This window comes from Macaca fascicularis, chromosome 7 (assembly GCF_037993035.2).
Source record: "Macaca fascicularis isolate 582-1 chromosome 7, T2T-MFA8v1.1".
Taxonomy (NCBI): Eukaryota; Metazoa; Chordata; class Mammalia; order Primates; family Cercopithecidae; genus Macaca; species Macaca fascicularis.
The window spans coordinates 87,349,902-87,362,090 of NC_088381.1; the positions used below are offsets into that span (position 1 = coordinate 87,349,902).

At 35.3% G+C, this 12,189-nt stretch overlaps 1 protein-coding gene across 1 annotated transcript; it reads right to left on the reverse strand.

Annotated features, from left to right (window-relative positions):
- Positions 1-11,022: 11,022 nt before the first annotated feature.
- LOC102139550 (olfactory receptor 4K13-like) lies at positions 11,023-11,964 on the reverse strand. The gene has a single exon (XM_005562454.4). The coding sequence runs from the start codon at positions 11,962-11,964 to the stop codon at positions 11,023-11,025; it is 942 nt and encodes a 313-aa protein (XP_005562511.4).
- Positions 11,965-12,189: the final 225 nt, after the last annotated feature.

The window sequence follows — 12,189 nt, forward strand, 5'->3', positions numbered from 1 at the left end:
ATTCACAAAAATGGCCAAGAATTGAACCTCTACAGTGATCCAATAAATACAAGTTAAAATTAGACATAATTTCATGTATTAAATTTGTCAAAAACTTTTCTCTTAAGACTAGCCAAGACTGGAAAGGCATATTGAAATAGGCACTCTCTTAAACTGTTGGTGAAAGTCAGTTGACAGTAGGTATTCAGAAATTAAGATTTTTTATGGCTTTTGAACTAGTAATTCTTCTGGGGAGAGCTTTGCTTAGGAAATGATCTGAAATAAAACATTTTGCTCAAAACTTTTCATTGTAGTGTGGTTTGTAACAACTAAAAGTTGGAAACCCAAGTGTTCAAAAAAAGGGGAATGGTTACAAAAATTATGATATATTCATACAACAAATACTGTGCAGCCACTAAACATTATTACATTTATAGCTAATTTTTTTGTTTTGATTTTTGTTTGACTTTTTTATTTTTATTTATTTTTTATTATTATACTTTAAGTTCCAGGGTACATGTGCACAATGTGCAGGTTTGTTACATAGGTATACATGTGCCATGTTGGTGTGCTGCACCCATTAACTCGTCATTTACATTAAGTCTATCTCCTAATGCTATTCCTCCCCCCTCCCCCCTTCCCACAATAGGACCCAGTGTGTGATGTTCCCCTTCCTGTGTCCAAGTGATCTCATTGTTCAATTCCCACCTATGAGTGAGAACATGTGGTGATTGGTTTTCTGTTCTTGCAATAGTTTGCTGAGAATGATGGTTTCCAGCTGCATCCATGTCCCTACAAAGGACACAGACTCATCCTTTTTTATGGCTGCATAGTATTCCATGGTGTATATGTGCCACATTTTCTTAATCCAGTCTGTCATTGATGGACATTTGGGTTGATTCCAAGTTTTTGCTATTGTGAATAGTGCTGCAATAACTATACTTGTGCATGTGTCTTTATAGCAGCATGATTTATAATCCTTTGGGTATATCCCCAGTAATGGGATGGCTGGGTCAAATGGTATTTCTAGTTCTAGATCCTTGAGGAATCGCCATACTGTTTTCCACAATGGTTGAACTAGTTTACAATCCCACCCACAGTGTAAAAGTGTTCCTATTTCTCCACATCCTCTCCAGCACCTGTTGTTTCCTGATTTTTTAATGATCGCCATTCTAACTGGTGTGAGATGGTATCTCACTGTGGTTTCGATTTTCATTTCTCTGATGGCCAGTGATGATGAGCATTTTTTCATGTGTCTGTTGGCTGTATGCATGTCTTCTTTTGAGAAGTGTCTGTTCATATCCTTTGCCCATTTTTTGATGGGATTGTTTGCTTTTTTCTTATAAATTTGTTTGAGTTCTTTGTAGGTTCTGGATATTAGCCCTTTGTCAGATGAGTAGATTGCCAAAATTTTCTCCCATTCTGTAGGTTGCCTGTTCACTCTGATGGTAGTTTCTTTTGCTGTGCAGAAGCTCTTTAGTTTAATTAGATCCCATTTGTCAATTTTGGCTTCTGTTGCTGTTGCTTTTTGTGTCTTAGACATGAAGTCCTTGCCCATACCTATGTCCTGAATGGTATTACTTAGGTTTTCTTCTTCTAGGGTTTTGATGGTATTAGGTCTAATATTTGAGTCTCTAATCCATCTTGAATTAATTTTCGTATAAGGAGTAAGGAAAGGATCCAATTTCAGCTTTCTACTTATGGCTAGCCAATTTTCCCAGCACCATTTATTAAATAGGGAATCCTTTCCCCATTTCTTGTTTCTCTCAGGTTTGTCAAAGATGAGATGTCTGTAGATGTGTGGTATTATTTCTGAGGACTCTGTTCTGTTCCATTGGTCTATATCTCTGTTTCAGTACCAGTACCATGCTGTTTGGTTACTTTGATTTTTTGTGTTTTTTTTTTGTTTTTTTTTTTTTTTGAGATGGAGTCTTGCTCTGTCGCCCAGGCTGGAGTGCAGTGGTGCGGTATCGGCTCACTACAAGCTCCGCCTCCAGGGTTCATGCCATTCTGCCTCAGCTTCCTGAGTAGCTGGGACTACAGGCGCCCGCCACCACACCTAGCTAATTTTTTTGTATTTTTAGTAGAAACGGGGTTTCACCATGTTAGCTAGGATGGTCTGGAGCTCCTGACCCCATGATCCACCCGCCTCAGCCTCCCAAAGTGCGGGGATTACAGGCATGAGCCACTGCGCCCGGCCTAGCTTTCACTTTTAAGTGAGAACATGCATTATTTGGTTTTCTGTTCCTGTGTTAGTTTGCTAAGGATAATGGCCTCCATCTCCATCCATGTCCCTGCAAAGGACATGATCTCATTCCTTTTTTTGGCTCTATAGTGTTCTATGGTGTATATATACCACATTTTTAAAAATCCAGTCTCTCATTGATTGGAAATTAGGTTGAGTCCATGTCCTTGCTCTTGTCAATAGTGCTGCAATGAACATATGCATGCATGTATCTTTATAATAGAATGGCTTATATTCCTTTAGGTATATACTCAGTAATGGAGTTCCAGGTTGATAATTATGTTTTCAATGAAGCCAAATATGTCATAGAAATATAATAATGAAAATTTATATTTGATAATTTTAATACATGCAATATTATTTGTAGAAATCAACAAATAAAATTAATACCAACGTTCTGAAACGTAATTTATATGGGTTCTGAACTAATATCCTATCCTCATGATTGCTGATTAGAGAAGGTTTATCTGGAGATGATGTGTTGGGTCCTCAGTTGATGTATAGATGCTTTCATCTCAGAGTTTAGGTAATGGGGTTTAATAAGGGTGTAATTGAATAAAACACAGAAAGAAATGTATCCACTGTAAAGCTCCTAAATAGCCATGTGTAAATGTAGACACATGGCTCATAAAAATAGTGACCACAGTGATATGAGCAGACAGTGTGGACAGATTTGGAGAGTCCATCAGAGGATCGATGCTGCACAGTTACCAGAATAATAGTGTAGAAAATGAGCAAGACTATGAAGCAGATGAAAGACAACTGTCCACTTTTGGCAGTTACCAGCAACTCCAGATCATAGGTCTCAGTGCAGGCAAGCTTCAGAACTAGAGGAAGGTCTCAAAATACATTGTGCACCACATTGGGGCCACAGAAAGGCAAGGTGTTAGTAAAAACAATCTGGCTCATAGTATGCACAAAACCAACAGCCCGTGATAGCAGCACAGAGCCCATGAGTGCACTGCAGTTCATGATGGTTCTGCAGTGAAGAGGCTTGCATATTGCCATGTGCTGATCAACAGCCGTAAATATGAGAAGAGTCATCTCACTGCCTCCTAAGAAGTGGAGAACTGAGTCATGCAGCCCCACGAGGAAGTGGTTTTATTCTCCCTGAGAACATCTGGACCATCTTAGAGATTGTGACTGCGGAAATAAACATACTGAGAAAGGGGAGATTTCCAAGGAGGAAGTACATAGGTGTTGAGCAAAGGATCAGAGGTTATAGTGATCACAATGAGGTTTCCTACCATGATTGCTGCATAGGCCAAGAAAAATATTTTAAAAACAAAATTTCAAGTTTCCAACTGCTGATGAATTCTAACAAAACAAACTTATCAGATTATTATTGGGCTGTTTCTTATATCCATCTGGTAGTTTTCAAAAACTATTAAAATAAAGATAGTCTGAATAAAGTTATAATTTTACCTGTGATCATTTTGAAGATATGGACATATAGAAAGTATTTGATTCCTATAGAAAGAGAGAAGATGGACATATATGAAAAACACAGTTTAATTAATTCAAGTGACATTGACATTATTGTATTTTCTTCAATCAGAAAGGCACAAAAGATGAGAAATATGGAAGTCTGTACTTACAGTTTTCAGGCATAGATTTTTGTCTCCACATGCATTTATTGTCTCTATGATGAGTTAATGAGTTCTTGATGCATGAGTTCAATAGGTCCATGAGTAAAATTAGTCAAATAACTATTAGCCAAATGAGTTAGTCCAACAGTGGATAAAAGCAAACTTGCTTAGCTTTTTGGTGCCTAGTATTCATTCTTTTCCCTCTAATTTGAAGCATTCGTATATGTGCAAGTGAGTTTAATGATATACCCAGGTTAGCACATTATTTTATGGCACTTTCTTCTGTCTGCTATACAATATTCTTACCTCTCTCTTTCATCCCCAAATGATATACCAATAATTTCACTTATTTCTGAAGCTTTAAGCTGGCTGCAGTCTGGCATATGTTCTTACTGTTCACCCCATGCCTTTATTATTATTTTAAAATTTTAACTTTCTAGAAAGTTTCTAGACAAAATAAAAAATGTTTCCCAGGGTCCAGATGTATATTTTTCTTTTAGCATAGTATTTTGTGTCATAATTTGGTTACTGTACAAAACTCCTAACCTTTACTGTGCAGACCTCTTGCTTATTTTCCTGAATCTCTTGTTGCTGGGCTCCTGGCTGGAGTGCTTTCTTTCTTGTCACTTTGCAATCTGTGTGTAGATAGTCTCTGAGCAACCAACAATCTTTTATAAGTTTGTGTTTCCTTGCTTTTAAATGCGTATCTTCCTTGTACCCAGTGCTTTCCTCTGATATTTCACACACATGCAATTGCCTCTTGACAATTTTACTGGCTCTTACCTCCTTGACATTTGTACTCTGTATGTATTCACACATTGAGCTGACACTTTCAGCTCACTTCTACTAGGTTAGTGCAAAAGTAATTGCGGTTTTGCACCAATCTAATATCTTACGTTTAGATTTGATTCAGAAATTTAATCCCAGCTTCCTTTCCCTTCTTTTTTATTTTTATAACAATTATTAATAAATATCACATACATACACTCACAGAGAGAGAGAGAGAGAGAGAGGGAGGGAGGGAGGAAGGGAAGGAGGGATGGAGAGAAAAAAGAGACATATACGCACAGATGCAAATGCACATATTTATACCTCGTTCTAGTTTTGGAGCATGCAGAAGATAAGAAAATCTACCTATATTTCAGTTTCATGGCTTAGTACCTCATCAAATATTCAGAATACATTATTTGGCTTATATATCTAAGTTAAAAGGAAAACCTGAAATGTCAACATTTAAATTCTAGCCCTGGCCTCAGCATTTAATAGGGAAATATACTCCTAACTCTTTTGAACATATATTTTTTCTGTAAAAATAAAATAATACCCAATCTTTAACCTCACAGATTGGTAGGAGGCTCTAAAGGGTAACATATATAAAATATATTTGTGTATTGAATCGTAGACATACAGGTACTATGCATGTTAATTAATGAAATTCTATTCTTTAGAATTACCTCATTTTCTGGTAACTATAAAGTTACCCAAACCAATATGGACCACAGAACTTCACTTTGGAAGAATGATAAAGAAGACTTAGCACCGATGAAATTATTTTTCTCTATTAAATATAATTGGTACAACTGTGTAGTCGACTTATAAAATATTAGGGTTATCATCTTTAGCATCTGCTTTCAGGCAGTAATTGAATCTGCATAGTAGGTATGAAATTGTTTTTCAAAATTATGCAAGCTTTAATCTCCAAATACTAACAGGAGAAATTCTTGAGGAGTCTCACAAAAGTAATTTTTTTGGTTTAATATGTAAAATAAGAAAATTAATACCATAAAATTGTATTTATTACTGTTCAGGCTTTTTTGAATTTTTGTAAGCATATTTATTAAAATATCCAGCTAAGTCTATATTTAAATGGATTAAAATACATTGTTATGGATAAAATCATTCATAATGACAATTTGTGTACATAGCCAAAGATTAAATATTTTTTAAAATGTTCATTTTAAAATCAGTGCTAAAAATAAGTTAAAGAAAGCAAAAGGAAACAGATCTTCTTAAGGCACAGTTAAACTTCAAATAAAAAATTTTAATTTTTGTGTAGTAAATGTTATACGATTAACAGTTTACTAAAAAGGAATAAAAAATAACTGAATTAAATTGAATCAAATAGCATTTGATTTCCCTCTAGCAGTAACTCTCTAGCATTTTCATCCCAGTCTGAGAATGGGATGAATGGCTTGTGACTGGAGGGCCTAGCTCTTTCAATGCCTTTCAGTTGGCTAAAAGATGAAGAATTACTACACTTCTTTTAACTGGTTCCTTATTTAAGAATAAAAAGAATAGGATGTCCAGTACTGTGGGTATATGTTTGGTAACAAATAATACATTTCTACAAAAGCACTAAAATAGTAGTTGGCATATGTGGAAAGATATAACTGACAGTTATTTTTATAAGAATAAGGGCGGCATGGCTTCTGTTGGTCGTGAGTTTTTGTTATGTTTCCTTTTCATGAAAGTGTTAAGCCATATATGGATTAATCTATGGATAATGTTCACTTATCACCAAGAAAAATTTTTGGAAAGCAAAAAATTACATTTGCTGCCAAAATAACCACTATAAATATTATAATACACTTGTATATTCAATAGAAATATTCTCAACATTATAATTGTTAGTGCAAGAAAACATAAGTTTAAGAAAGTGCAAGAAAACATTGTTCTGATATATTTATCAAGTTAATAAAATAGAAAAAGAACCCTTGTAGATGTAGGTTAAAAAGTGCCAGTGGGTTTAGAAAATAAGAGATAGTACTTGGGTGACAAAGTTATAGAAAGTGAATATATTAGCAGTACGGCTAGACAATTTCATTAACTAAGAGGTTATATGTGTTCAGTCAAGAATACAAGTGGAGAATAAAGGGAAATAAAAAAGAATCAATTGATTTAATCATTTATCTCATTTGGTCATTCATAACTGTTTTCTCCCATCCAAGTACTAACCAGGCCTGACCTTGCTTAGCTTCCAAGATCAGCTGCATTCAGGGTGATATAGTCATAGACTATCCCTAAATATTTTCTGAATTAAAACAAATACTCAAACTATGAAAATTAAAATATAAGTAAGCAAATTAAATATTAAAATAACTCAGTGATTCTCATTTTCTTTTTTTTCAACTTTTATTTTGGTTCCAGGAGGTACATGTGCAGATTTATTACATGGATAAATTGTGTGTTGTTGATATTTGGGGTACAGATGATCTTATCACCTAGGTAGTTAGCATACTACACAATAGGTAGTTTCTCAACCTTTACTCTTTGCCCATCATCCTCCCTCTATAAGTCTCCAGTGTCTATTATTCCCCTCCCAGAGTCTATTGTTTCCATCTATGTGTACTCAGTACTTAGCTCCCACTTATAAGTGAGAACACGCAGTATATGGTTTTCTGTTCCCACATTAATTCACTTAGGATAATGGCTTCCAGCTACATGCATGTTGTTGCAAAGGATATGATTTCATTCTTTCTTATGGCTGCATACTATTCCATGGTGTATATGAGCCATATTTTCTTTTTCTGGTCCACTGTTAGCAGGCACCTAGGTTGATTGAACGTCTTTGCTGTTGTGAATAGTGCTGTGATTAAATGCGAATGCATGTATTTTTAGTAAAACAATTTATTTTCTTTTGCGTATATATCCAGTAATGAGAATGCTGAGTGAATGGTAGTTTTATTCTAAGGTATTTGAGAAATATCCAAACTGCTTTCCATAGTGGCTGAACTAATTTATATTCTCATCAACAATGTATAAGCATTTCCTTTTTCTCCACAACCTCACCAAAATCTGTTTTGTTTTTTTTTTTACTTTTTAATGTCATTATTAGATTAAATGTCAGACTAATCACAGATGCTAAATTTAGCAAAGGAATAACATAAGTTTCATTACTTTACCATATTATAAATTATTTTCTCTTTTGTCCCCTGTGAATTAAACTAATCCAAGTTTATATTTTAAAAACATAAGTTCAATTTGTAGAACTGAAGCAGAAGAACTAGATACACATTTTCAGATGCTAGTTGACCAAAATTACATATTACTATTTCCCTCATGATCAGAATAATATGATTTTCATTTAGTTATGTTTTACATAAAATATTTTATTTTTAATCAATGTATATATTATAATTTGTTATCAGCACTGCTATTTAAACCTGCCAGGTTTGGCTGACTAGTGGCTTCTTCAAAGACATGTAGAAATAGTGAAATTCTGAATATACATTGATTATCCTTTTTGCTTCCAGTAAAATTTCATGGCAATAATTTGCAGATTTGTAAAAAAGAAGGAGACAGGAAATAGATACATAAGATGAAGGCTGGTGGTAAACACCAGAAGGAATTATTAAAACAAACATACCTGCTTCCCCTAGAGGTCAGAGCAAGGACTAATTATCTCATTGTTTAAGCAGACAGTGAATTCATCAAGTACATCAGCCCTTTGAACTTTCTCTAGAATGGGCTTTCTTTGGAAGTCCTAACTCATAGTTTGGGTGTTTTTGGGCAAACTCATGTTTAGAAAATAAAACCATCATAGATGACACTTAAAGCAATTTAAATTATTTTCATTTGATTACATGAATCTGAACATTTATAATTAATGTGATGATTAAATGTTTTTACTAAAGTAAATCAAAATAAACAAAGTCTACACTGAGCAAGGTTCATGGAGAAATTCATAGAACATTGACTAATTCTTAACATAGATAATCTCCTTTTCTAAATATTGGACTATAGAGAGAGAAAGAGTGGTGGTAAGACTTTCACTATTCTTAATGACCTTTATTGGTTAATGTAGTCAATAAATCAGAAGAGTTTAGCAATCTACCATTAAGAAATTTTAGAATTTCATTAAATCCTTTATAATTATGTAGAACTTCATAATAACCCAACAGTATTAGAGAAAGATCATGGAAGGTGACTCTAGTATAACTTTATGGTACAACAATGTAATTGAGTAGCAAAATTATAAAGGTTAACTAACAATACATGATTAGAGATAAGCTTATTGCTAGAATAAATGTTTTCTGTATCGGTTTTATATGTAACCCCTCCATGATTTTCCACAATTATAACTTTCTTGAAAAGATTATATAGAGAGGACAGTAAACATATGATAAAGGTGGTGCTACATTCATTTCCAAAATTCACAGCAGACATTGCTGGTGGATTTCTGACTCATTTTGACTAAGCCTGTATATTCTTTTTTTTTTTTTAATTTAGTACCCCACCAAGCCATTAGCAGCCAATGAGAATTGCATAAAAAATAAAATCTTTTTAAAAATCCTGTGCAAGGTTATATATGCTACAGTTTAGCATTGCATTACTATTTGAGGAGGTGTTTTTAGAAAAAGAAAGGATTTTTAAATACAAAAGTTATAAAGACAGCATGCATACAAATTGTATGCCCAGAGTTGATTATCTAAGCCAATTGGTGAACTTGGAGTACATAGAATTTTCCAGAATAAAACTGTAATTTTTAAAACACATGGTCTTGTTTTTTAAAAAGACACTGGGCTTGTGTGTTCTGTTGTCATCCCTTCTATAAAATCTCAGCCTCGACCTTGCTCCCTTTAATTTATCAACCTCTTTCATGAAGCCTACCTTGTATAAGCTCTTTGTCTCTCCACAATACCTGTCTAGACTGGTTCTTCTGCTGGAATGCTCTTTCCCTTCACAAATGACTATTTCTGAAGCTTTCTTAATGCCTTGGCTTAACTGTCCCCTCCTTAGAGGGGTTTTCTAAGACCACCATGCCTAACATAAATACCTCCCCACAACCTTGTTATTTCTCTCTAAGGCAGGGACCAAATATATATCATTAACAATGTAGAATGTAATGCTTGGAAAAGAGTATGGTACTTAGTAAATGTAAAAAAGATTGTTTCACAGGCTGGGCATGGTGGTTCACACCTGTAATCCCAGCACTTTGGGAGGCTGAGGCAGGCAGATCATGAGGTCGGGAGTTTGAGACCAGCCTGGCTAACATAGTGAAACCCCGGCTCTACTAAAACTACAGAAATTAGCCGGGCATGGTGGTCAGTGTGCCTGTAGTCCCAGCTACTTGGGAGGCTGAGGCAGGAGAGTTTCTTGAACCTGGGAGGCAGAGGTTGTACTGAGCTTAGATCGTGCCACTGCACTCCAACCTGGGCAACAGAGCAAAACTCCGTCTAAAAAACACTGACAAATCCATGTTGTTTGGTATAGGAAGCTATAATAACACGCACATGGTTTTAATATTTCTTTTTCTTTCTTCTTTTCTTTTTCTTTTTCTTTTTTTTTTTTGTTTTGTTTTTTTGTTTGTTTGTTTGTTTTTTCTTTTGAGACAGAGTCTTGCTCTTTGCTCTGTTGCCCAGGGATCTCAGCTCACTGCAAGCTCCGCCTCCCTGGTTCATGCCATTCTCCTGCCTCAGCCTCCTGAGTAGCTGGGACTACAGGCGCTCGACACCATGCCTGGCTAATTTTTTTGTGTTTTTAGTAGAGATGAGGTTTCACCATGTTAGCCAGGATGGTCTCGATCTCCTGACCTCGTGATCCGCCCACCTCGGCCTCCCAAAGTTCTGGGATTATAGGCGTGAGCCACCGTGCCCAGCCGGTTTGAATATTTCAATTGATGTCCAATTCTTACAAAACTATTTGGGTACCCAAAGAAATGTTTGAATTTTTTATTTCTGAACAAATGTTTATAGTCTAGTAAGGATTATTAGCCAATTGCGAACACAGAGTAAAAAGAATATTCTGAAAATCCTAATTCAATTTCTGACTCCATGGAGAAGCCTTCATAAGACAGACACATATTTATAGACATTTTTCACATACTTTAGGTTAAAAAAACTTAACAACTAAAAATTTATATTAAATACCATCTTGTGTGTTTTCTTACTAGTTTCTTATTTTACATCTTAATTCACTGGAACATTATAACATTTTTACAAGAAGACATTATGTTTATATATTTTGAAGATTCGAAGACAAGGAGGAGTATAACAAATGCATGTTGCTTTAGGCATTATATATGTGTTACAAACATTTTCCATTAGAAATCTTAAATTTAAAAAGTCTTAATAATTCCAGGATTTTGGAAGGGATAAAATTGATATTATTTAATATTTTTCTTTAAATTATTTGAATAGATATTTAGGACTTACACTCCCAGATAGCAGAAAACACACACACACAAAATCAGATATTAACAAACAATACTTAAGGATTCAGCCAAGAACCAATATGTTGTTTGTTTAGTCTCTTAATGGCTGCCTTCATTTCCTGATTCCTCAGAGTATAAATAATTGGATTAAGGAATGGGGTGATTATGGAATAAAACACAGAAAGAAACTTATCTACAGAAAAACTATTGAATGGAAAAGCATAGATGAAGATAGCTGGACCAAAAAACAGAGTTACTACAGTGATGTGAGCAGATAGTGTGGACATAGCCTTGGAGGATGCACTGGAGGAGTGCTGCCAGATGGTGACCAACATGATGATGTAGGAAATGAGCAGCAGAATAAAGCAGAACACGGACAGCAACCCACTGTCTGCAATCACCAAGAGCTCCAGAGTATAGGTCTCAGTGCAGGCAAGCTTGATGACCAGGGGGAGGTCACAGAAAATGCTGTCCACAACATTGGGACCACAGAAAGGTAAACCCACAGTAAAAGCCATTTGGCTTGTGGTATGTATGAAGCCAGTTGTCCATGAGAATAACAGAAACACAGTGAGCACTCTGCGGTTCATGATGGTCTTGTAGTGCAAGGGTTTGCATATGGCAACATACCTGTCGATGGCCATAGCTATCAGGAGAGACATTTCTCCACCCCCAAAGAAGTGCATAAAAAACATTTGGGTCATGCAACCCCACAAGGAGATGGCCTTACGTTTTCTAAGGAAGTCTGCAATCACTTTGGGAGTCACCACAGAGGAAAAACATAAGTCAAAAAATGATAAATTTGCCAGAAGGAAATACATGGGGGAGTGAAGATGGCTATCAAATATCACAGTGATCACAATGAGGAGGTTTCCCACTACGATGGCTACATACATATGAAGGAATATTGCAAAGAAGAGTATTTGGATTTCTTGAGAACTAGAAAGCCCCAGCAGGATGAACTCAGAAACACTTGAGCTGTTATTGAGGGTATCCATTTATTCATTTGCACAAGTTTGTCACAGTTGTCTAAAAGAAAGGAAAACATAAAATCACAGAGACTAACCAGACAGTGAACCTAATCATTTTATGCATTTTATTGTTATTTACTCAGAGAGTCAATCCTTTTGGCAATGTGACTATTTCATATACATTCCTTGATATTTTGTAGTTTGAGATACTTCACAGGGCCACAAAGCCAGTGGAAACTGTGGTGGATATGG

What these genes read in the sequence shown, in the direction of transcription:
- LOC102139550 (XM_005562454.4), bottom strand. Translation starts at nt 11,964, where the DNA reads ATGGATACCCTCAATAACAGCTCAAGTGTTTCTGAGTTCATCCTGCTG.